Source organism: Pogona vitticeps, chromosome 1, assembly GCF_051106095.1.
Source record: "Pogona vitticeps strain Pit_001003342236 chromosome 1, PviZW2.1, whole genome shotgun sequence".
In the NCBI taxonomy this organism is placed as follows: domain Eukaryota; kingdom Metazoa; phylum Chordata; class Lepidosauria; order Squamata; family Agamidae; genus Pogona; species Pogona vitticeps.
The window spans coordinates 345,593,452-345,620,747 of NC_135783.1; the positions used below are offsets into that span (position 1 = coordinate 345,593,452).

Sequence of the window (27,296 nt, forward strand, 5' to 3'; positions counted from 1 at the left end):
TCACATTTTGTTCACTCCGGTTTGCTTTAGTGTTCAGCTTTCGCAACTATACGCAGTAATTGGGAACACCACAGAATCGACAAACTTGGATGTAATTTCCAGCAACACATCCTTACACTTGAGTATCTTTTTTAGATCCTTCATAGCTACCATTGGGAGCTGTTAATTTTTTTTCTCATTAGTCTCTCCCCCTTTTAAAAAAAGGTCTTGTCACCATTACAGGGACCCTCATGGCACTTGCTGGTTCTCATTATTGGCACCCAGAATGCCGCTACATGTAATACACGACACATTCCAGGTACACCTTGAGTGACCGTAATGGCGGCTGGCAGTAAACCACCTCAAATAGCATGTGGGGTTGTATTAGTTTCCCCTTCTGATTTCTGTGATATGGCCTCTTGATGTGGTAACACCTCAACTTGACAAAAGAGTGTGAGCAGCCCATTATGCTCCAGAAATGTGTCTGTGCAGGAAACTAGTAGGTGAGCTTATTGTCTGGAGAAATCCCTTGCCTTCTAGAAATGGTGCCAACTGTCTTCATCAATAAAAGATTGCAACTGTTAAGCTAAGACGAGGGAAAGTACACAGAGGCTGGGCTTTGTAAACAACTTTCTGCACTTTCTGCCCATTCCCATGAGACATTGGAAGAGCGCCGAATTGTAGCTGAGCCACTGAAGTATTTAAACTCTGCCTTCACCTCTGAATTTATACACTAAGCGCAGAGCTCCGTATTTGTAAATAACTGCTACTATTACAAAATGCCAAGGTGCCTCAGGCGCCTTCTTTTCTAGGAAAAGCTAAACCTGGAGCTTCTCATTGCTCAGAGAACTGGAGTTGAATGTAACAGGATATCTGTATCAGCCAGATTCATGCATCAAGCCCACAATATTTTGCTCACTAAATCTGCCGGTGTTTTCAGATGCCAGAAGACTCTTGTTATAGGTAGACATCCTTCAGTCTTGAGAGACTATGGTATCATGCCCTGTATGGAGGACTTGGAACAGCGTCTAGTGTGGCTGAGGAGGCCAATTCGAGAGTAACAATCTCTTCCACAATGAAGACAAATCCAATCTGTCCCCTGTGCAGGTCCCTGATTTTGCTGCTTTTGTGACTTCCTCTTTGCCTTGGCCTGCTGGACAAGGGTCTCTTCAAATTGGGAGAGGCCGTGATGCACCTCCTGCCTCCAGGCTGAACACTCAGATGTCAGAGTTTTCATCTGTTGAGGTTTATTCCTAAGGCCTTCAGATCCCGCTTGCAGATGTCCTTGTATCGCATATTTTCTATCTAGAAACTGGGTGTTTTTAAGGCTGGATTCTGTGCATGCTTAATTTAGGAGTGAAGCGTCAATGACTATAGTGAGGGGAGGAGACCGGGAGGTCTTGAGGAGTTTGGGAGTACAAAGCCCAGCAGCCCCAGCTGATAGCAGCAGCCAGCAGGAAGATGGGACTTTTGGTCTTAAACACATGGAGAGCTTCAGCTTCCTGGTCTCTGGAGTAGATGGGGACATGAGTAAACCCATACAGGCATGCATGGTCAGCTTTCCTGCAACAGATAGGCTGTTCTTTATCACTGCTTTTTGGGTAAATCATTTCAGCCTGCTCCCCAAGACTTGGCAACCCTGCACAAACTGGGAGCAACAGTCTTATAGGACTGGAAGGCCACTGGGTCTCTCCATGGTCCCCTTTTACAAAAATAATTTTGTGGGGTTTTTTTTCTTCCCCAAAAAGAGGGAGAGAAAGAATTAGGCCCTGATGTTACAAAAGAAAGGGGGAGGGAATCCTTTAAGATTCTAGTAGTTAATGATCTGCTGAAGTGTAACTTGAAAAGCCTGGTTGTAGTTCCTTCATCATCATGTCTGAAAAGCCTGTTGGAGCCATCTGCCAGCTAATAAAGATTTTACTGAAGCTTTAATGTTGTGTTCTATAATGAAACATATACTAAGAGGGAGGGTGGAGAATCTTTTACTGACGACAGGTGGAAAGCAGCATAGCAACAACAGGCTATTCTCCCCCCGACTCCTGAAAATGCAGCAATATATACTCCCATTACTAATTAAAGAGACTTAAGACCACGGGCTCTTTGAACATCTCGTAATTCTTAAATGCATCTCTACTTCTATTCATAATCCACTGTCTGCACAGCTTAGCTCTCACTACAAGGTTTTCAGCTTTGAAAAGGATTTTTAATGTCGAGTTCCAATCTGTTTCGTTAACATTTTGTGCCTCGAGTATGCATTATAAAACAGAGGGAAGATTCCAATGCACGCATTAGGCTTGTGTTTTTCTTTTAACAGCAAACTGCTTTATGGGGCCATGAAAATTATGAGAAACATCTTGGCCTAGGCCACTTCGTCCATAACCCTGCATCTTGCAATGGATGCATAACGTGTAGCAAAAACGTTTCTGCTACAGTTCTCAGCTTCATCCCTTCATCTTCCATCTGAAGGATTTCTGGAAGTAGGTTTGTGTAGGGTTGCTAAGTCTTAGGGTGAAATGTACGAGCCTCATGACACAGTGGTTAGAGGGCAGTACTGCTGTTAAGACTCTGCCCACAACCTGAGTTCAATCAACCTGGGCTCAGGTAGCCGGCTCAAGGTTTGACTCAGTCTTCAATCTTTCTGAGTTCAGTAAATTGAGTGCCCAGCCCAATGGGAGGGTAGGTGGGTGATGTGCAACCTTTATATTGAAGCTGTAAACTCCACATACAGTGCTTTAAGCACTATGTTTTCCACATTTCCAGGCAGATACAAAACTCAGGGCAAGTGACATTGAAGACAGTTTGAATTTTGGTGTGAAACAGCTCTAGCCACTGCTGAGTATGTATGTTACGTGTTCTCAGAGCTATGATTCCCAATCTTGGGTCTTCAGATGTTCTTGGGCAACAACTCCCAGAAATCCTGGCCAGCACAGCTAGTGGGGAAAGTTTCTGGGAGTTTTGAGTCTAAGAATATCTGAGGACTCAAGCTTGAAACCCCACTGCTATGGAACAATAGCGAAACCCACGGTCCAAAGTGGAGAAAGGGTTCAGTTCAGACCTAAGGCAGCTCATGCTGAAGACTACTATATTCAAAGAGGGCTCCCCAGTTTTTCCATTTGCAATTGACTTAGGAAAGCATGTCCCCTTCCCCCATAGCAATGGAGCATTTTTGGAAGCATTAGTTCCACTGCTTAAATGCCCCCTGAGGTGTGACATGAACCAGTAAGATTCTCAAAGCCCACGGGGAGGCAAGAGTGCCGCCCCTCTTCTCCAGCTCCGGCAAGCACCAGAACAAGGCTTTCATTGATCCACCCACTAAGGAAATTCTGTTGCTTTAGGTGAGAATAATTCCGAAGTTCATTTCTCTCATTTGGTAGGTCATGTTTGCACTTGTAAGAAAAAAAAGTCGGGAAGAGTTATTTTTATCTTTCTTATCATGGCTCTGACACTGTGATTCGGAAAGGGACTGTTGCTTCACTCGCTCTTCCGGAAAGCACAACCCATTTTTTTAAGGAAAACAAATGCACACAGACACGGAAATAATTACAAACGCTTTGCTTCATAAAGACAAAATAGGGTATACACAGGAGATTTTGTACACTGCTGTCCGAGTCACACCAAAGTTCAACAGTCATTTAAAAAAAAAACATCCACCAACCAACAGAAGGCCAGTATCTGCAAGAACACATAATAAAAGGTGACTTTTTAAAATATTTACAGATATTACACTTGTGCAAGGAAACAAAACAGAATAGTGGGACACGATTCTTGGCGGGAGTCCAAGAAGACACATCCTTTGGATTCACTGGCACTCTTCTGTACCAGAGAGATTGGTCTTGTTATGGCATGGAGCCATATGAGAGATGCTTTGCAAGCAGCAAGACATGAAACATTGAGAGTTGATGTACTTTCCTGCAATCCAGAAAGAATGGAAACAATACTGTAAGAACTACAATGGAAGCTAAAAAGGGGAGTGTGCCCTCATTTAAGACTTTCTCTACTGAAGAGAGCAATCTTCATAAGAAACAGCACATAAAATCAAGATGCAGGGGATAGAAGTTAGCACTGTAAATGGGTGGGTCACCATCAACCTTTCCCCCTTCCATAATGTCCTCCAAAGCCCAGTTTGTACTTTTGCTGGGGTGCTGCCATGACTCACAGGACAGAGGTATTCCCATTGTTATTCCCATATTGGTTATGTGTAAGACTTTAATTCACAAAGGGATTTAAATCACACTTGTTTAAGTGAGAATCTTCAAAGGAGAGACTGCACTGTGCAGGGAGGTTCTGGATGCAGCGGGAGCCCCTGGAAAATCAGGGTTTCTGATAACCAGGAGAAGCTCCATGCCTAGAGATAATGGTCCTCTCAGGTTGCAGATGAGGAAGACAATGGGGCTAGCACACTCCCTTCCTCCTGTGTTAATCTTAGTCCCTTTAATAGATGCCTGAACAGGGCTGTAATGTTAACTAGGTCGTCAAATTAGAGAAAAGCCAGATTTGCATGGGTATTTCTCCCCAAAGAGGTAAAAAAGGAGGTGGTTGGGGAAAGGACAAACTAACTGATGGGAAATGTTGAATTTTTTGCAGGCGGGATCTCATCATTGGTTATCAGGTATTCATAAAGAGCACCTATTAGCCTCCTTCATGCTGGCACCTGCTGCAACAAGTCTACAAACAAGGAGCTAATTGACAAACGAGTTAAAAGTGGAAAAGCACAATCGTACAGGATTTTGCCTATATAAATAACTTGAAAAATATGTGATACACCGAGGAGTCGGGGGAAGAGGAGCCAAGATTTAGGATCTAACATTAACTGCTCTTCAAATAGCTCTCATCGTCATTTAAACCTGGGCGAGAGCAAGACCCAAATTACTTTTGGGAAATCCAGCAAAATGCTTCACATGAAGCATTAACAGAGGGAGATGAGAGTTAACGGTGACACTTGGTTTCTTAACATTTGTCTAAGCAGTTATGAAAACAGAAAAAAAAGACATTTGCTAATCCCTTGGCATTCCCTCAGCTTAACGACACCAAGGAGAAACAAGCATAGGAAAGGAAAGGAAATCCTCCGAGATAATTCAGTGAATTAGAAACCTGAGATACAAGTTTTTAAACCTGTACAAATTCAAAAGTTGGATTACAATGACAACTTTCTGCAACCAAAACAACAACAACAAAACGCTCCCCCTCTCCCACATAGAGCAGTCTCCCATCACTAAGTTCCCTTTCGCTGCTTTGACCCTACAAATCTGTCATCCCTGGCCATGGTGTTGAGGGCTGAGGAGAGTCATCATTTGGGGTACCATCCCAGATTGGGAATGGCTGAGGCAGAGGATGCCAACCTTTGAAAGGCTCCTTCATCACCTGGTTTATCACCACCTATTTAGAGAAATAAGCATAAACTCCACTGGAAGCTAAGTGAATCTTTGCATGTAATATCCTTACACATGCTCATCCCAGGAGCTGCTGTGGCCAGGGAGATGGCAACCATATGGAATGCAAAAGGCAGGGAAGTTTAACCCTTTTCTATCTCACGCAGTCCCAAGGACAACCCTTTCCTGAACCTGTAGTCTGCACTGGCAGCAAACCTCCCATGTGTTTCAAGCAGCAATTTCTTTCCAATGCAGACAAACTTCAGGGAGGACGGTGGCAAGAAAAAGGAAAGGGTTAAACACCCCTCCAAGGCTGCCGGAAGAACACTCGGTCCTTCCTCCACAGTGGACGCTATTTGTTTTACGGAGAGCAGGACAAAGTACACTAAGATTAAAGGGATTCTACATGGCATGTTTATATTTGGTTCTCAGAAACACAACTCAGAAAACAACTGAGCCACAGCATGCGACCCTTCAGTCATTGCTGGGGTGCAGCTCCCAGCCTTCCTTACAACAAGTTGTGCTAGCTAAGGCTGATGGAAGATGGAGTCCAGCAATCTCTGGAGGACCATCCCTGGTTTACACGACGTAAGTGACTGACATGGGAGAGGTGGAAGATCAGCCCTTTTCAGGCATAATGGCTCTGCACGGGGCATGAAGGATGATGGGGATGGGAGTGCCAGGTAAACCCTGCTCCTTGTCTCCCCATGAACTGGAGGTCTCTCAGACTGTTGTGTATTTCAATGGGAGGTCTGCAACGAAGCCAGTAAGCATGTTCAGTTGAATGGGCTTACAGTGTTTCAGTAGCCGGGAATCCTGGTAAGGCAGAAGTCCTAATCACAGGAGCACTACAAACACATTCAACTCCATTTCAGGCCTTTATTTCAAACAAGCACGAGTCTGACTTGCATCCAGATGGGGTGGGGACATGGGGGTGCAGGCTTACATACATCTCCATGTCCCCAAGCTCACCGTCCTTTTAGCCCTACCTTGATTCGGGAACAACACCTGAACATGACGGTGGGGCCAGGTGAAAGCACTATTGGAGGTGTTCCTGTTTCATTTATCAGATCCCATGGCCTCCCTCTCTACAGCTGGACACCTCTGGAAAGACCAGGCACATTCAAGGTCCAGGATGTGCAGCACGTAAGAGTAGAGGTCCTAAGTATTTCTTAAGTTTAAAAAGTGTGTGCTGTGTTTTACATGAGGAATAAGTATGAGTCAAAAGGGATGACAAGTCAGACCTCAATGTTCAGAGCAGTTAAGGTTAGGCAGCCCAAACAGTACAATTGCTCACTCAAAGCGGAAGCAAGTGTTTCCTCTCAGGGCAATGTTAAACAGGTAAGCAAGAGGTAGGGATGCATTTCCTGTATCCACCATGGGGGGTGGGGGAGAAGGCTTGTGGGGAGAAGGACTTGCAGTGGAGTTTTGGGTGTGTGTAAAACCTTTCTTGGCGTTCTCTTAATGCAAATTGCAGCCAAGGGCAGGTTAGAACTGGAAAAAAAAAAAACAACAACCAAAGGGATAGGATTCACTTTACGTGTCTCAAGTGAAGACTTTTTGCAATGGTTTTGAGAGTCAGAAGATGCCATCACAGATGCCCTGTGTTTAAACTGAGCCTCCCAATCTCCTGGGAGCTCTGAGACCTTGACAAGCAGGGGAGCTAGTAGGGACTCGGTACGGTGCAGTGTCTCCCTGGCTCTTGACTCGAGTCCTTCTCCCCAACAATGGAACTGCCGAAGAACCAACCCAATGCTGAACATGAAGCTTCAGAGGCATGACTCTCTACTGAAAAGAGATTTCCTAGGATTTCAGTAATTTGCATCCCACGTGGAATGGCCAAATTGTGTTCCTAGTCTCTATGGCAACATTCCTGGCTTCAAGGAGGTACATCCCGTAAAAGAACCTGTCCTGCTGACCAGATAGTTCCATGCAGAAAGCTGATTACAAATGTCAGGGTGTGCCAACCCCCACAGGAGGAAAGGCTGCAAAGACAAGAGGAAATGATGTTGTGATGTGACCTGGGCCTTAGATGTCTTTCCACTTCTTTCTAAATTCCTGGGTGTAAAGGGTGCTTTTCTTTCCCTCTTCTTACACATGGCTGAAATCTGTTGCTGTATTACGCAGGCAGAGGACAAATGGCATAACGTTCACTTGCTCCTAGTTGGCCATTCACAAGTCCTTGATGGGATTCTCAAGAGCACACCAAGCCAACAGGCGCAGGCGCCCCTGAGCATCACAGCAGCAACTACTTAACTTCCAACTAGAGGTGAGCGACTGTCACGCCATGTGCCTACCAAACAACAGAACCTCAGTCATTAATATAAAAAGGTTTCAAACACCAGCAATTTCCTGAAGATGGTCCCTCTGATTAAAATAGGTGATGCTGTCGCTACAAGGAGGATTTACTGTTTCGGAATAAAATCAGCAAAAAAGACAAAACAGTAGCTATCCAGGCTACTGTGTCGGCAAGCCTGCCCAGTACTTGATTCCTAAAATGACCGGGGTGTGTGTGTGTCGCTTTCTGTCCCTCTTGCACTGTGCAAATTTGTTCACAAAACGTGATCACAAAGCAAACAAAACATAGAAATAGTCATTCATAAGTTAAAACACAATAAATTCCACAGCTCGACCACTGCTGGCCTGAGGTGATCCCTCTGAAATCCAGTTTAACCATCCAAGTGAGAACACGGCCTTGGACATTTGGGAAATATTGATTTCCGACTGGAGGACGTAAAAGAATATTGCAGCACAGAACTCTACTAAAACTGAACACTGGCGCAGAAAAAGGTGGCTGTGACCTCTAACATGGACATGGCCAGTGTGAAGAATTGGATATTTTGTATTTGTCTAGATGGGGATAAAGAATTGATTTTCCACGGTAGATTTGGTGCACCCTTCTTGTCTGCCAAGAAACACGGATGAGAACAGCCCAAATGGCATTCATGCTTTAGCTCCCAACTGCAAATAAATGCAGTGGTGCTAGAAAATCAAATGAGTCATACCCCCTTTGCAATTAACATGCCAGCCGCAATCCTGCCAATATAGCATTGGGGAAAATGTCACTCTCGCTGAGTTTGGGACTAGAGAGCATTGGTCTGTTTTAATTTTGGGTTTGTAAAGTTGTGCGTTCCATCAGCTAGTGCAATCGTGTCTACTGGACAAAACAGAGACTTGCGGAGCTTACTAAAAAAGAGCATTAAATTAAATTATATGAAGGGGAAGGGGAAAGTTTGTTTGCAATAAAATAAACACCCACCACATCTTCGTGGAAACAAAAAAAAATCCATTTTGTCACGCATAGATTGGCTTAGACTGGCTACGGACAAAAACTGAGAACTCCCAGACAAGCAACACCTCATTTTAGAAACACATATGCCTACAATGCAGCAGAAAAACCTGAGATGGTCTCCGATGGATTCATTTGCTCTGCGTTTAACTCAGAGCTTGCAAAAATATCCTTCTTGGACTACAATTCCTAAAATCCATTTGCCCTGGTGAGTAGGGGATTCTGGGAGTTGTAGTCCAAAAGTCCCTTTTCCAAGCTTTGCTTTATCTAACAGAAACAGTGAATGTCAGAAAGGCCTGGTTTAACTTCCCCTGAATCTGAATTAGGACTCTTTTCTAACTTAAGCAAACGCCCAGCATGGTGCCACTACTACTGATGTCCTTGCTCTTAATGCAGCAAGTCACCTTCATAAAGAAATCGTCCTCCTGTTACTTATTCAGACTGTATTCCTCCCCTTGCTCCAAGCATAAAAAGTACGGTACTAATGCTCTCTTACACAAGGAAGGAGACTCTGGCCGAACAACTGTCTAACTTTAAGACAATGCTGCAGGCAGTTCACATCTGGGGTGGCTTTCAAAGGGAAGATGCTGGGGCATAATCACCACCAATGCTATTTATGTACCAGTGTTTTTTTTTTCAGCACAAAAATATGGGGTGGGGACTCTTGCTAGCCACGAATGTGCATCATCTCCAGTTTCAACAATGCAAATCCAAAAGCTTTCCTCCCCAACACACGGGTTTTGCTCATTGGTGGTGGTGATGGTGGTGTGTGTGGTTTTACAAAAATTAACTGACTTCAGATCAGCCACAAGATACCTCTAACATTATATGCTTTTACTGTGCTGGCCATTTGGCTCATCCCCTTTGTTCCTTTGTTCTCTGGAGTTGATGCCTTCGGTTAATCCCTGTCCCGTAACATGATCCAGAAACATTTCAAGTATTTCAAAGCCAAAGCCCAGTTTATAGGTCAGTGGGACACAATCCAATGCTAGCCAACAGCTCTACGGAAATGGACCAGAATCCACCATAAATGGAAGAGCTTCTGTTTGGATATCAGGAGGGCTTGTTTACGTTGCCAGGTAGCTTGTCGCATTGTCTCGGTCTGGAGGCACAAAGACATTAATAGCCCTCGTCATCATCCATCTCACAGCCATAATCTGGAAACACAAAGAGGAGGCGAAATGATTAGAAAGAAAGGGCATTACCCAGAAGCCTGTCATGTCTAAAACAGCAGAGAACAGAACTGGCCCTTCTCAGAATTGGACAGTACACAGGAGTCCGACTGGGCAGAAGCCACAGAGAAATTGAGCCCAAATGACAAAGTGTTAAGAAGAAGGTCTCAAAAATCAGCAAGTGAGTAAATTTCTACATTATGCACAGTGTCAAGTAGGTCTCAGATACACAGAACTCACTGAGCAATCAAATGAAACAAGCAAGCAATCAAATTACAGCTTTCACTGGAGAGATTAACAAGCTAGTTGGAATTAATCTGCCAATAAACTTGGCCTTAAAACAAGAGTACATGCACAAACATGTGTGCATCCTGATCCTAGTATTCTGAAAGCATGTGAATGGCTTCTATACAAAGCAGAAAACGGGCCTTATCCATCAAAGTTCTCTTATGTTCCTCTGCTAAACAGATGATATGAATTACAGTGGTGCCTCAATTTACAAACGTCCCGACATACAATAATTTCGAGTTACGACCAGCTCTGGCCGCAAAATTTTGCTTAGACTTGCGGCTGGAGCTTCCAGTTATGAACAGAAAAAGGCAGGGGAAAAAGGCGGGGGGGGGGGGGGGGGAAAAGGCGGGGAATTCAAATTGCTAACTCTTGGTGGCAAAGAGGCTGCTTCTTTGTAGCTCTTTCACCCCAACGGTTAGAGTGAGTGGTATTGGAGGAGGCTTCAGACTGCCTGGTAAGGTAAGGTGCTGCTTTCTGCTTTTTAAAAACTGTTCTGAGTGGGTTTTGCAACATGGTTTTGGGCTGGGTGGTGGGATTATGTTTCTATGCTGTGATGGGTCTTGCAGGGGTTGTTTGTTTTTTGGTGGGTTTTCCCCCCATTTCTGATGGGTCTTGCGGGGTTTGTTTGCTTTTTGGGGTCCCCCCATTTCTAATGGGTCTTGTGGGGTTTGTTTGCTTTTTGCTTTGCTTTTTTTTCCCCATTTCCGATGGGTCTTGCACGGTTTGTTTGCTTTCTGCTTTGCTTTTTTTGCATTTCCAATGGGTCTTGCATGGTTTGTTTGCTTTCTGCTTTGCTCTTTTTGCATTTCCAAAGGGTTTTGCACAGTTTGTTTCTTTTTCTCCCCCCCCCCTTCAGCCAAAACGGATTAATCGTGTTTCCAATGGGTCTTGGCAGTGTTGTTTTTTGGGGGTGGGTGTGATTTTTTTTCTTCTGCCGGAATGGATTACATTTATTTCAATGAATTCCTATGGGAAATGGTGCTTTGACTTATGACCATTTCAAGTTACGACAGGAGTTCCAGAACCAATTAAGTTTGTAAATCGAGGCACCACTGTATTGGGTCCAAAATCTAAACTCCATATTAAGGTAACAACTTTAACAATTAAGGTAATTATCTTGCAATACATTTATTCTGACTTATGGTGATTCTTCTGGAATTTTCTATTTATAAAGCACTCAAAAGCTACACAAGTGGCAGTGCACAAAACCTTATCAACCACATTCACTCTGGATTATCTTTTCTGGCCCCTCTTCCAGAAGGGCCCTCTCTCAGAAGTGGGGATTCAAACTTTAGGCCCCTGGTTCTGCAGACAGAAATTTGAATTAGCTATGTTTTATCTAATACATGTATTAATGTTTTAAAAAGCAGGCAGATCCCTTCACCAGACAAGTTGCTGAAAAAGGAAGAGGTGGGAAATAGGTGGGAAAAAGGAAGAGACAAACAAAAAATAAAAGCAGACTGGAGTGTAAAGTCTCTCTCCCTAAGTTGTCAGCGTGGAGATTTGGTTTGGTTTTGGTAAGCTGGCAAACCAATAATTCTTATTCTGTCAATTATGTACACCTACATTTTTTGCAGAAGTATTTCTATGTGTGTGCTTCCTAAGACAAAGGTATCAGTGCTGCATAACAGAGGGACGAACAATTATATACTGAAAGGTTTCAAAATACACTAATAGAGGGAAAATAGTTCGGAGACCTTTAAATAATTTTGTGTTATTACAATCGTTGTCATTATTATTATGAGTTTCCTTTGGCATGGACAGACACACCTATTCAGGTGCAGTTCTCTGAGAATGCAATTCTAATCACATATGCTGATGGAAAAAGAGTCTCCTACAGTTTGAGTGATTGCCTGCCACTCACATCAAACCAGCCTGTTATGATTATTCTATAGACCTCACACAAAAGTTGAAATCAACATCCACGGCTAAATTAAGGGTATTGAAACGTTTGCACCATAAATAATCAACACTCCAACGTTGGCCCTCTCTGTGTGACACTATCAGACCTCACAATTAGTGGTCCATGTCAAGTGTTTGACTGTATATACAGATTTATACTGTAATAAGCAGCTTCAGTGCAGTAATAAAGTTGTATTCAAAGCACAGTGTATATTCTCAGTTCTGTCTGTAGACACAAATCCTACTGACTTGATGGTTTCCATTGCTGCAGGATCCCTCTGGTGAAAATGTTTGTATAATTTATGCCTGGAAGTACTATCAATCTATAAATCACAATAGCAGACTGCCTGCTGTTCATGTAAAAACAGTAAGTATGGATTGGCACTGCAGCTCAGTCCTTGATTAACTGATTTCTCGAAATGCCATTTTGAGAATGGAGATAGGTCCAACTGTGATGGCCTGATGTGGCTTGCCATCAGGTCCCATTGCAAAAGGCAATGATCCCTCCACAAAGCACATGCTTTGCATGCAGTAGCTCACATGCTCAGTCCTAACATCTTTGGGTGGAGCTAGGAAAGATTCCTGCCTGAAACCCTAGTGAACCATTGCCAGTGTAGACAAGACACTAGTTCCCCCTTATCCATGGGTGATCCATTCCAGGATCAACAGTCGATACCTGAAACTGTGGGTGCAAGGGAACCTATTAAAGAGAATGGGTGAGAGCAAGAGGAGGTGGCAAGTGCGCATGCACATTAAAGCCTGGCTTGCAGCAGTGGTGACCACAGAGAACTGATACCATAGATACTAACTCTGTGGATATGGGGAAACTACTGTATTGGACTAGTCAGATCCACAGTCTGACTCTACATAAGTTATCTTCTAATCTTCCAGCATTGTGAAGGGGGTAAATTTGGACTAGAGCCTCCATTTGCTAACACTGTATGTATGGATACTAGATTTTTCCATGCTGAACACTTCTACTAACACATCACTTAATGGCCTTCTGTTAACCTTCTCAATATTTTCATAAATTTTAACTCCACCTTCACTTTACTCTCACTTTATTACCAAATAAATGTAATTTAAAAATATATATAACTTATTTAAAATAGGGGCATAAAATTAATCCCATTGATCACATGTTTAACAGGTCCCACTTTTACAATTAAAAAAAATCATAAGGTTGGAATGAATACCAAGGAGATAATTTTGTCATAAACCAAATCAGTGTACAGCCAAGCTGGCTGGATGGCCCAGTGAATTGAGTACCCAAGGTGAGTTCAATCTCCTACTGTGCCTCCTGGGAGAAGAGTCAGTCTGTGTAGCCTTGGGCAAGACATACAGCCCCAGGGCACCCCCCAAAGAAGGGATGATAAACCACTTCAGAGTACTCTATACCTAAGAAACCCTGGACATGTTTGCCATAAATTGGAATTGATTTGATGACATGGTTGCTGCTGCTGCTGCTGTTAAAACAGTGAAGCCTGAGAAGCACAGGAATCCCTATCTCTTAAAATTCAGCTGAAGACTGAGCATTGTCTGGAAGCAATGCACAACCTTTCCTTTTGGTATTTGAAAGAGTTCCATTGGCAGCACATGGGGAGGAGCACAAGACAAACTGAATAATCTCTTTTTACTCTTATCTAAGAGTCGGACACCACTGAATGACTAAACAACAACAACTAAGAATCAATGGGATAACAGACTGGAAAAAATATCTTGGAATATTATTAAACCATAATACATGAAACAATATGACTAGCTTCAAGGCACTTTTTACAGGACTCTGTGGCAGCATCAAGTACTTAACATATAAGCTTAGGCACAACATTCCTTTTATGGGAGGCCAGAATTTTAAAATGGATAAATGGCAAGACTGAGAGATAGGAAGGAGCTGGCAGTGAAGATGTAGCAGATCATGAGATATTAGACAGATGCTGCTACTCAAAAAAGCAGGAAGAAAAACATCGAGGATGGGAAGCGTAATGTGCAAAACATTTACAGGCAAACCACAGAATGTGTTGGAAGACTGTATGCTAAACTGCACCTGCCAATATAGACGTCCTCCACTGGGACAACGTAGGTTGGGGGAAACTTAATTTGGTGCCTTGGTTAAACATAAGTAGGTGCAGTCGCTGCACAATCCAGGTTAGGAGATTAAAACCAGCCTGACCCTAGAATTATCATACCCCTGTAATAATAACAATCTTATTACACCCTCCTTGTACTGAATCAAGCATACCATTTCATTGGCAAGCGTACATAACCAGTACCCTTGGAAAGCCTCATTACTCTTGAACCTACCAATTGTTTGAGGTATGTAGCACGATGGGGCTTGTCGCCACTCTAGAGCCCAGACCTTCCAAACACAAAACAAGAGCTACAGCAACTGGAAACAGCTGGTCTGTGGGCTTCAGCTGTAACAGATGGCCTTTACCTGTACGCTGAGATGTTTCCTGGGATAATGGTGTGGAGGCAGAGGGCAGCAGCAATGAGCCCTTTTGACAAAACACATCTGCAGTGAGACCTGGTTTGAGGCACATGATCAGCTCCATTCAGGCATTACTCACCTACACATCTTTTTCCCAGAGAGAGAGGAAGTGCTTAGCTACGTCTCGTGAAAAGTGATTCATCTGGAGAACAAAGATGTGCTTTCTATGCACTTGGGGAATGCTAGAACTTCAAGCTGGACCATAAAGAAGGCTAACCGCTGAAGAATTGGTGCTTTTGGATGGTGGTGCTGGAGGAGACTCTTGAGAGTCCCCTGGACTGCAAAGAGAACAAACCTATCCATTTTGAAGGAAATCAACCCCGAATGCTCACTGGAAGGACAGATATCCTGAAGCTGAGGTTCCAATACTTTGGCCATCTCATGAGAAGAGAAGACTCCTGGAAAAGACCCTGATGTTGGGAAAGTGTGAAGGCAACGGGGGAAGGAGACGACAGAGGATGAGATGGTTGGACAGTGTCATTGAAGCGACCAACATGAATTTGACCCAGCTCTGGGAGGCAGTGGAAGACAGGAGAGCCTGGCGTGCTCTGGTCCATGGGGTCACGAAGAGTCGGACACGACTTAACGACTAAACAAAAAGAACTTCAAGGTTCCTGCTTGTGTGGAGAGTCCCCAGGTGAACAGGAATCATTCCTCTCTAAATGCATTGTCTTCTGGATGCAAAAAGCAGGGGCAAAGTAGATGGGCTTGGCGTTCTCCTCTTTTCTGAGCTGGATAAAGGCTTAATCAGTAATATTCGAACAGGGCTTGCTTTTCCCATCTTGCAGAACAAGCAAACTATGGTTTGTGTTTGCCCTGCAAAGCAGAGTTGGAAATCTGACCCAAACCCGAGAGCGGTGGTTCCCAACCTTGGGTCCCCAGACATTTGTGGACTGCAACTCCCAGAAACCTTTGCCAGTACAGCTAGTGGCGAAGGCTTCTGGGAGCTGCAGTCCAAAAAATATCTGAGGGCCCAAGGTTGGGTCCCACTGCTGTAGACAGAGGGGACACACAGGCTTGAAATCTCCCCACTTCTACAACAACTAAAGTGTGCAACCACCCAGTGGGATCTTTCTGCTATTTGCACTGGTGAAGTAGTACTAGCAGAGGAACAATACTACTGTAGAATTATCAAGCTTATTTTAGAAAGAACTAATAGATGCTTACGGGAAGGGCAGCTGAGGGCCTAGACTTTACTTCTGGCACGAGCAGGTCTTCAAAATGCTAAAAGTCTTGCTTACCATTTCCTCCCATTAGCTGAAGGGCACTCACACAGTGGTCATCCTCCTCTTCAACTTCTTCCTCTTCCACGTCCTCCTCATGATTATAAGATACAGGCCCAGTTTCCACCAGTACATTGGCTGGCTTTTCAACTTCTTGGGTTTCTGATGGACTATTCTGAAGAACTGCCTGCAAAAGTTGAGAAAAGCCATTGTTTTAGAAACCCATTCTTTACTTCTAGCCTTTTCTCTTTTCAATTGCCAAGGGAAGGAGAGGGAAAACTTGCCCTCAGTTGTCATGCTCCCACTGTCATGTTCAACACAACATTCCTGCTCATGAGGTTTGCAGTTCTTTTGAGGGGAGTCCTACTCTTCCCTGAAAATTCAGAGCTGATGATCTCTTTCCTACTGATCAATGCAAAGAACTCAGTAACAACACAAGAAAACAAAGGGACATGCACAACCCTCATGAATTATGCAGTATTCAGCAGCATTTTAAAAGAAGGACTTAATTGCAACATCCTCCTGGCTAGGTGGAAATCCCTGCTAGTGTAGTTGTGCTGTATTACATTGGTCCCCAACCTTGGACCTCCAGATGTTCTTGGACTACAACTCCCAGAAGCCTTCACCACCACCTCTGCTGGCCAGAATTTCTGGGAGCTGAAGTCCAAGAATATCTGGAGGCCAAAGGTTGGGGACCATTGCTGTATTACATTGCTGTGCTAGCAATAACTCAAGCAGCATTATACAGCTACTTGCACAACAGAAGATGCACTGGATGCCACCCTTATATAAATTCTGCAAATGAATAGCCACTACTAGCACACTGCAGGATGCATGTCAATCAAATTGCTTAATTAGGAGAAGGGGCAAATCTCAATGAGAGAAGATACACACAGCTGTGGCATTCTAGAAATAATATATATAATGGTGAGCTGTCAAGTCCATTCTGACCTATGGTGATCCTTTTCAGGGTCTCCTAGGTATAGAGTACCCAGAAGTAATTTCCCATTTCCTTCTTCTCGGGGTGCCCTAGGACTCCGCAGCTTGCCCAAGGCCATATAGGCTGGACTGCGGGATGCCTAGTGGGGATCTGGACACCCAACCTCGGACTCTGCAACCAGATACCTAACTCACTGAGCTATTGAGGCAGCTATTCTAGAAACAGTAGGGCAAAAAAGTATTTTTTTCAAGTTCTGTTTTGGTGTCTCCCTTGAAAGACTGTAGCACTCCACCGCAGCAGAGCAAAGAAGGCACACTCAGCACCAAGACTGTATTATAAAAACAGGAGAGTATTATTACCCTCTTGAAACAGGCAGCTACATAATGTTATTGTTTTGGATAACAACCATATTTAAAAGGCAGACTATGATTTTAATAAGGGGTTGATACATATCTTCTGATTGCTGTTTTGGGTTTTTCTTCTCCTTTCTGGACTATCATCACAGTGATCCAGTAAGCAATGGGGGTGGTGGTTTAAGATAACATTTGACCCATCAGAGGGAAAGAGAGATTGGTGGTGGAATAAAAATGATAAAGAAAACAGATATGTGCATGCAGTGGCTATTCTATCCACTGAGTTCAAAATGTAAACCAAATTGTGACAAAAACAGGAAATGGGGGGGGCAGGTGATCATACCTAGGAACATCAAGGGCTGTTATCTGAAAGCTACTCTTTACAATGCAATATATACTCTCTCTCTCTCTCTCTCTCTCTCTCTCTCTCTCTCTCTCTCTCTCTCTGTGTGTGTGTGTGTGTGTGTGTGTGTGTGTGTGTGTGTGTGTGTGTGTGTGTGTGTGTGTGTGTGTCCTTAAAATACACAGGGTATCAGGAAGGAAAAATTCATTATCCAATCTGATGCAACTTTTCAAATGAGAGAAACAGCAACTTGCACTGCCTTTTGTAACCGCTAGGTTACTTGAGTACAATAAGATGAAAAAAGGGACGTGGTTGCGCTGCGGGTTAAACCACTGAAGTCTCTGTGCTGCAAGGTCGGAAGACCTGCAGTCATAAGATCGAATCCACGCAACGGAGTGAGCCCCCATCGCTTGTCCCAGCTCTTGCCAACCTAGTGGTTTGAAAGCATGCAAAATAGGTACCACCTCGGTGGGAATGTAAACGGCGTTCCGTGTCTAGTCACACTGGCCACGTGAACACGGAGGATTGTCTGTGGACAAACACTAGCTCTATGGGTTGGAAACGGAGATGAGCACCACCGCCTAGAGTCGGACACGACTAGACAAAATTGTCAAGGGGAACTTTTACCTTTTTACAATAAGATGAAGTCTCAAAGCACGGGTGTACAATCAGTCACCCCAGAGCTACAAGCAGCCCTGGCCCCTGGCAGTTCCCTGTGTGCCTTCTGAAGTGAGCAAGATTCCCCCCCCCCACTTTTCCCCACGGACCCTTTGATTCTCTGGATGACGGGGGATTAAAACATTGTTCCTCGGCTCCCAAAACCGCAGTTTCTGCATTCCCTTGTATGGACTATCTCAGGAGAAACCGGTGGAGAACAACCGGCTGCCTAGACTATGGGGGAGTAGGCATATATACATGCTAGCTCAGACATGTGCATGGAAGAGGGAGAGAAAGGGGGGGAAAACATGTGCTGCTCACATACGGCCACATGGTGCTAAAGCCCTCTCTTGGTGGTTTACAACATAATTAGGCAGGTTACACACTGCCCCCCTCCCCTCATCAGCTGGGTACTCAATTTATCACTTTGGAAGGATGGAAGGCTGAATCAACCTTGAGCCTGAGTCTGTTGGTATCAAACTTTGAGCAGAATCTTGGCTGCAGTACTGTATGCATGCATATGCATATCTGTTAATCTGCAGCTCCTGGCACCAAGGCATTCCAGTACCAAAAAGGGGCTCTTAGAGTGAGGACTGAAACTGGATATTTCAGACTGGCATCGAACAGCTAGTGCAAGACCCAGAGGGTTACATGATGGACTTCCATCTACTCTGTCCTGCCAGCAGGCAGGTTATGACCATCAAGTGGAACTCCAGAGAACCCTAAGAGTGACAGGTGAAGGGGATAAGAGCGTTTTTCCTTTCATGTTGTGCCTGCTTCTGCTTCCCAGAACAATTATGCAACTTAAGAACTCCAGTACACCACTGCAGGGAATTCAGGTATCAAAAGAAACAGACATCGTGGAAGTAGTAGTAGAAGCAAAATCCCCATTTATATTAATTGTTACACCAGGAATTTCCATCTGCTTTCAGTGTTTTCACAGAAGAATGGCTGAATTTAAAAGAGCCACAATTGAACCATTATTTTTTAAAAAAATTGCACAGCCCTAATTAAAGCATGACCTTCTTCTAATTATCATGTCCATTTCCTGAACATCTCTGTACTAAAAATATGCAGGTTTTTCTAATGAGGATGGCACAGAAAGTTTTTTTTTTAAAAAGAAAAAGATTTATTCTGCCAGAAGCGCAAGCTGTTTTGGGGAGATGGGGGAGAGAATCAGTGTTTCTAATCATTTGAAATATGACATTCTCAAAGACTTCCATATAGTAGAACATTTAGAACTAGTTTCCACCCAACAACCCAAACCACAGCTTGGCTTTTTAAAATTGCACCACTACTGGTCTTTCCTCCTGCCGGAGAGACTCACCAGGGAAGGGGGAAGAGACTTGGCTATTGTTCAGATTGAGTAACTAAGTTTTGAAACAGTACCAAGAGTTCTAAGATTTGTATCAGGGAGGGAGAGAATAAAAGAAATGTGTTTTGCCAAAGAGTGACAAGCCAAAAGGTGAGAGATATAATATAAACAGATATAATAATATGGACATAAACTATAGTGCACAGACCTATTCAAACATTCGCTCAATGTACATATTAGTCATGTTGGTATGTCTGTCTGTCTCAAGTTCTGTCACCCTCTTAAGCATGGAGGGCCAACAGTGGAGAGCCTCTGTTTTCTGTGGAAGTGGCCTATGTGAGTCTGAATCGTGGAAAAGCAGAGCGTTGCTGTACAGTACAAGAGACGTTTCCCATTTCATTCTGCCACCCTTTACATATAGAACCAACAGGCTGCAGAATGAGGGAAGGAGGGGTCAGGACTAGCGTATTCACTTGTATGTTTTTTGTATTGAGCTATAATTCATGATGTGGTGGTGCTGCGGGTTAAGCCACAGAAGCCTCTGTGCTGCAAGTTCAGAAGACCAGCAGTCATAAGATCAAATTCATACGACAGAGTGAGCTCCCGTCACTTGTCCCAGCTCCTGCCAACCTAGCAGTTTGAAAGCATGTAAAAATGCGAGTAGATAAATAGGTACCACCACGATGGGAAGGTCACTGTGTTCTGGGTCTGGTCGCGCTGGCCACGTGACCACAGAAACTGTCTTTGGACAAATGCTGGCTCTACAGCTTGGAAACGGGGATGAGCACCATGCCCTAGAGTTGGACACGACTGGACTAAATGTCAAGGGGAACCCTTACCTTTACCTATCATTCAAGATACAGCATGAAAAGGAAAAGAGGTGTCTTGTGTTACTGAGGACTGTTTTAGTCAAAGCTAAAGAGAACAATACCTCTAGAATAGTGGTCCCCAAATTTTTCCCAACCATGGACCAGTTGGGGGGGTGGCACGCCTACAGGGGGGGACCTCGCTCGCGTGCATGTGTACATCACGGTTGTGGGGGACATTCTTGTGCATGCACACAGCACTTGCAGGAGGCTGAATATGCTCACGCAGGGTGATAGTAGATCTGTGCCTGTGGTCCGGTCCTGGATAGGTCACGGACCGCTGCCAGGTTGTGGACCAGGGACCTCTGCTCTAGAAGAAAAACTGTGGGACTAAGAAAGTGCCTAATCAATATGAAAATTAAGCTGCAAACAGATCAACTAGCCACACCGTAAATAAGACCAAAACCCATCTATCCACTCAAGTCTGAAATAAAATGAATTGTGTTTTTTTTAGCTCCCCCAACCATTACATACAGGGGGGAAAGAAAGAAAAAACAGATCACGCCAGTTCTATCATTCTTGAGAATATCAATGGTTGTTCTGCAGCCCTTTCATGTCTGAAGGGAATACCACCACCCAAAGGCACTTTCTGAAAGTTAAGCAACATCTAGCACTTTAGTTATTAGTATGCTTGGCATAAAGGTGAGATGGATCTAAGTCTGCTGAGGAAGGCAAGGTGATAAATCTCATAGGATTCTCCAGGTATGGGGAATAAAGAACTGTGAAGCCAATACCGTACCTCTTCTGTTGCAGGCTTCTTTGCTAGCTGTGTCGAAATCAAAGGTCTTAACCTGAATGAGAGAATTCAAGACGTTAGATCCTTTATGTAATACAGAGAAATGAAGTTTCATTCAGCCTATCTAGCAAATATAAAACAACAGGTTGAGATGGCAGCCTTAGGCATTGTACTGCCAGAGAACTGGGGGAGGAGCAAAGAGAGACACAAAGGATGAAGTAGTACATGGAAGCTCCCTGGAAAGAATTAGAGGAGAAATAAAGATCAGGTTACAGCGACTCACTAAAAGAACGCTCAAATAGTAACAAACTTCTGGTAAGTCTCCCTTCTCCAACAGCAACAAAAATCTTGCAGGATCAGACTCGTCTTGAAATAAGTTTAAAGGAAATCATGTCTGTGTACATTATTTATTCATTCATAAACTGTGCGCTTTCTTCTTCACTAAAAATAATCAGTAACACAAACTCAGTAAATAAAAATCATAACGGCAATATTAAAAGGAGACGGCATATAATGATGTTATTTCAAAAAGAAAGGGGAACATTTGCAAACTCTGGGTATGTTTATTTATGTATTTATGTATTTAACTTGTTTACCACCCCACCTAGGGACACTACTCACTACTCTGGGCGGTTAACAAAATAAACCGTCAAGCATCCACCCACTCTCCAGACATCACCCACATACAACCCCCCCCCAAATAGAAGTCCAAACAATATGGCGATGACCAACCCATAGCCCCCAACTCCCACAAATCCTAAATTTAAAAATCTGGGGAGACCTTCAGGACTGCAAACTGCACAGGCCTTTTTTTTACAAAGAAACACCACCTGAATGAACTGCTAGCTACCCCGCAAAGCTGTTTTAAAAATTCTTTGTGAAAATCAAAGCCTTCGTTCTCTTTTGGAATTCATTCACACATCCCGGGGGAACATGACCCCCTAATCTGGGCACTAATGTTCAAAGAAATCTTCAAGGGCAGTCACATGGATACCGTATTTCAGGTAGGCCACTTCATGTGACCTTTTCTTTCCGTTTACCATGGGCCAAGAAGAATTTACAGGGTGGATTTAAAAAACTAAAGTATCAGTGAGGTTAATATATACGCCATTCATGTACGTTCATGGCCAAACTAGCTACCCTGTTTCCCCGAAAATAAGACCTAACCTGAAAATAAGCCCTAGTATGATTTTTCGGGATGCTCGTCATATAAGCCCCAGTTAAGTGAAATTCCACCTTCTACCCTTGTGCAGCATTGTGCAGCAACCAGAAGATGACATGACTGTAAAATAAAACATTTCCTGAAAATAAGCCCTAATGCGTTTTTTGAAGCAAAATTAATGTAAGACCTGGTCTTAGTTTCAAAGAAACACAGTATGACATGAGCAGAACATTCATGTCCCTGACCCATTTATATATAAAACTGGAGATAATGAAGCTTATGCAGAAAGATAGACGGCAGAGGACTATAAGCAAGTCTATCATTTAGTCACAAATATGTGCACAGGGAGGGGAAACACACTTGTGCTGTGTGACCAGGACTACAAGAAAAGTACCACTTTTTCCTACAGGATAAGAATCCCTCTTATCCTATAGGAGCTTCATGGCAAAGTGGTTAAACTGCAGTACTGCAGCCAAACTTCTGCTCACAACCTGGCTTCAGTCCCAGGTAGGCAGCCTGAGGTTCATTCAGCCTTCCATCCTTCCAAGGTTGGTAAAGTAGTTAGCTTGCTGGGATGGTGGGCGATGTGTAGCCTGCATAATTAAACTGTAAACAGCCCAGTGTGCTTTAAGCACTATGTGGCAGTATATAAGCAGCACACTTTGCTTTTTACTTTTTAATCACATTTTCTGTTTTATACATGAAGAGGATAAACAAACCTCGTAGCCCCTGCCAGATCAATTTGAATCCCCTAAATCACTAGGATTGGCTGCAGCTCTGTGCTAAGCATTCCTACACTGGGTCACATTGGAATTTAATGTGCAGAAGGGCTCTTACAATGAGGCCGTATCTTCTTTTAAGCTGGCATTCAAGACCCAGATGTATGTTCTGTATAATACTATATGGGCAACAGAATAAAACAAAGCTGCAAGGGATTCAGCGAAGGACAAGGGATAAATTCTCCATGAAAAATGTTTGTTTTAAAAGGGAAAGAGAGACAAGAGCCTTATAGCGCAGTGGTTAAATTGCTGTACTGCAGCCAAAACTGTGCTCACGACCCAGGATTCAATCCCAGGTAGCTGGCTCAAGGTTGACTCAGCCTTCCATCCTTGCAAGGTCAGTAAAATGAGTACCCAGCTCCTGGGGGGGGGGGGGATGTGTAGCCTGCAGAATTAACTTGTAAACCGCCCAGAGACTGCTTGAAGAGCTATGGGGTAGCATATGATGATGATGATGATGATGATGATGATGATGATGATGATGATGATGATGATGATGATGCATTTCTCCCAACAAAGGACTTATAGTGGTATATAAGCAGCATGCTTTGCTATGCTTTTTTAGACAAGGGCCCAAACCCAATTGCTACTCTCAACCAGAGCAGATTCACTGAATCTACTACTGCTGATTCAGTCAACATTTACATAAGTCCCATCGGCTCTAGTGGGGACTAGCAACTGGGTTTAAGCCCATCTTCCCTCCTTCGATGTATCTTATATGTTTCCTTTCCATTTTCGAGCAATTATCCAGTGTTTTGATTTCTGCTTTACTTTTCAGTTAGAGGGGATACCAAGGAAGCATAAAATAATAAAGTAGAATTAAACATAGGCCATTTCCGCACTGCTCCAACACATGACATTTGTTTGGAGTGGCAACTTTAGGGTTATGTGTAGAGATGAGCACAAAGCACGTTTCAGCACTTCGGTGTGGTTCAGTGGATCGAGCTCACAGATGTTGCTCAGGCACCCCAAATTCCCTGCCCCTTCTCCTCCATGGAAGCCGCACCCCTGGCTTCCTTGTCTTATCACCTCCTCCTTTAGGAGGGCACCTGTGGAAGGAGGCAGGGCATGGAATATGGAGTACCCATAGAACACCTGTCGGCCCAATCCACCCAACCATGTCCAAGTACCAAACCATGGTTAATTTCCCTCTCTAGTCATGTGGCAGAGTAGAACCCCTGTATCTGTGGGGGATTGTTTCCAAGCACCCCCGGCAGATGCTGAAAAACACAGATTACAGTGAACACAACTTTAATAGTGAGCGCTATACAGTACATAGCATGGTCTCTGGCTCCCTCTAGTGGCCAGTTCCAGTAACTTTATCTATAGAAGTCTATATATTTTTAGGATTTTTCTTTTAATATTTTCAATATTCTCAGACCGTAGATAAGTGAATCAGCGGATATTGATCCCATGGAAAAAAGTGTCCTATTGTATTTCATGCCACCACTCTCTATAGTAGCATTTGAGGAGTCTGCTGTCCGGCTGCAGGCTCTTTCCTCCCTTGTGCCTGGACTGCTTTTGAGTGTAGCAAGGGAAAGCGTTACACTTGGGACAGCTGACCTGGCTAAGGGATTCTGCAACCTGTAGTTAAAAAATAATAATAAATTCCCCAAACTCTGCTCTGTTATCCGGCCGTGTGCTCCTTTGATATATGACTCTTCAAAATAGCACAGGGTTTTTCTATGATAAACATAGACTGTGCCTCTTCCTCAAAGAAAGAACGAACTATACTGATTCCAAAGAGAGCAGCCATGGATATCTATCTGCAGGTCGGAGCAAAGGCCCCGGGATTCTAAATATATTATTTTAATACACACACATACTGTTTTCTCACCGTACGTGCTGTAAATGAAACATTTGCTCCTCTGCTTCCCAAATCCGTCTGTTTTGGGTTGCTTAATGAACTGTTATTCATTATTTAAAAAACTAAATGTTTTTAAGGAGGGGGGCAAGAAGGCAAAAATAAAAAAAGTCACTCTGCTTTCAGGAGATCAATCCAAGTTAATGTGTGAAGAACTTAAGGCTTTCATTATCTGTGCATATTAAAATTCAAAGACTTGGCAGAGCTGCAGAGAAGTACACCTGAGAGCAGGATTAAAATCCTGAAAAACTGAGAGCCCAAGGGAATTAAGGCAGTACAATGCTCCATGCTCAGCCTATCTGCCATAGCAACAGTGCCCCTTCAGATGTAATAACTACAGCTCCCATCATTCCCAGGCAGCCTGCCTAATGGCTATTTATAAAGGGCTCTCAAGAGCAGCATTCAGAGGAAACAGTGGCCTGCAGTCCTTCAATTCTGGAATAATACTGAAGTTCAAGAGGCAGTTAAGATTTACAGCCTACCTTCTAAGGTGACCAAATAAGTAATTACATGGCTACATGTTTGTGTACATTGCTGGATCTTCTACACTGTTTTAAATTTCTTATGAAAATATTTTGGCATTTTGCTGAGGCTCATTTAGATGGTGAGGAGGAAGGAGGCAGTGCAGGCAGTGTCTTGGGGCTCTGAATATACAATGGGAATGTGGTGCGGGAGGTTATTACAGCAGTATTTTCTATATAGTATAATTACAGTGAGCCACCCTAGGCCTCCAAGGAAGGGAATAAATAAATTAAAATAATAATTTGCAAAACCTGGATGAACTCGTTTTATTCAGTTCCCCCTGTTCTTTAGTTCACGGTAATATCCCACATGCTGTAAACTTATGAACAGCATCCAAAAACGTTCCAGACATTCAGATAAATAAAGGAAATGATATGTAATACACTTTTTCTCCCCTTCTAAGTGTGGTGTTTGGTCTAAAAAAAACAAACAAATTCCATTATCTGAATAAATATGATTTACTTATTTGGAATCTGCGATTCTATCCATAAGTACCAATAGGTAAGATCCACTGAAAACAGCAGGACTTACAGTATTTCCAAGTAAACATGTGCAAAAATGTATAATCAGATTTTCAAAATACAGTATTTGGAAGATTTCCGAAAATACCAAAGGGAAACAGAGAATGGAAAAGCAGGGAATTGAAGGTCAGAGGGTCAGGAGCTCATGGCAAGGGTGGAACGCTGTTATGACATATGACAGTGCTGGAGGCACCCTTCCAGGAGTGGCAGAAGACTATTATTAATTTTGATATAATTACGATGATTAATTCTGTTGCAAAAGTAACACCACTTACTGGTTGTTTTTCAGTCACCTGGCTGGGTAGCTCAGTGAGTTAGGTATCTGGCTGCGGAACCAGAGGTTGGGAGTTTGATTCCTCACTGTGCCTCCTGAGATAAGAGCTAACCTGTGTTCCACTGGGCAATCTGCACAGTCCCAGGACACTCCCAGAAGAAGTGAATGGGAAACCACTTCTGAGTATTCTCTACCTGGAAAACCATAGAATCACAGAATCATCATAGGCTTGGAAGCGACCTTGGAGGTCTTCCAGTCCAACCCCCTGCCCAAGGCAGGAGACCATACCATCCTGGACCTCATACCAGCCCAGAAAGATGTCTTTCCAATCTTTTCCTGAAAACCTCCAGCGATAGGGCACCCACAACATTGGGAGGCAAGCTGAAAAGGGTTGCCATAAGTCAAAATTGATTTGATGGCACATATTTGTTTGTTTTACTTATTTATTTGCTTATTTATTTAAATGTAAGACTGGGATCTAACAGCCAGGTAGAGATGCAACTGCTAAAGAATGGTACCACTACAACCATGAAATGCCAACAGGTATCATTAAGAGATCTAAGACATACAAGATTATGTTCCCTGCTGAAATTGTCTGGCGAGGCCGCGAAAGTGTTTTGAACCCTGGGTTGAATCCAGTACCCTGAAGCACATTAAATACCCACTTGATATTTAAGTCCCAACAATACTTATAATCTTGGCTTCTTGCTATGAAAATGAGGTGCTCTCGTTCTGACTCCTTACGAAACCTAGTTAACTGATCCTTCTTCACAATCTTTATTTAAATCTTTATTTAAGGAAATGCTACCATAGTTGTTTAATCATTACCATCATGGAATTCACTAAGAAAGTTGCAAGGAACTGTGGTCCGAGCATATTACTAATTTTAAAATAATTGCATATACTTGTTTGAACAGGGTTCATGAGCTTTATTTTTATTTTTATTTATTTATTGTATTTATACCCCGCCTATCTAGTCATTTCGACCACTTATACGTATGTCCATAGGAAAAGGGCATGGAAACTACAGTACAAAAAGGATAAAATATTAAGAGAAGTTATTTAAACACTACAGAAAGAAGGAAGGAGCAGCTAATCCTACAGTTGTCTTGACAAAGAAAATAAAAATGTATCAGTCAGCATCTACCTGTGCAACAGTGGTCTTTTCCTGCCGCCTCAATGAACTGGGCTGAACAATGTAAAAAAGCCCTTCCGGATCTGGCCAATTTACCTCATCATCCTGTTGAT

At 43.3% G+C, this 27,296-nt stretch overlaps 1 protein-coding gene across 3 annotated transcripts in view; it reads right to left on the reverse strand.

The window, feature by feature from the left end:
• Nucleotides 1-3,516: 3,516 nt before the first annotated feature.
• Nucleotides 3,517-27,296, reverse strand: part of BRF1 (BRF1 general transcription factor IIIB subunit) — a 251,642-nt gene continuing 227,862 nt past the window's right edge. For 2 of the 3 annotated variants that reach the window (XM_020800763.3, XM_078383588.1), the window contains 3 exons: nucleotides 20,930-20,981; nucleotides 15,735-15,903; nucleotides 3,517-9,794 (listed from right to left, as the gene is read on the reverse strand). In XM_020800763.3, coding sequence (XP_020656422.2) covers nucleotides 9,757-9,794; nucleotides 15,735-15,903; nucleotides 20,930-20,981 — 259 coding nt within the window. In that variant the 3' untranslated portion in view covers nucleotides 3,517-9,756. The remainder of the gene's footprint in view (nucleotides 9,795-15,734; nucleotides 15,904-20,929; nucleotides 20,982-27,296) is intronic. The other variant, XR_013540718.1, reaches the window with a different exon arrangement.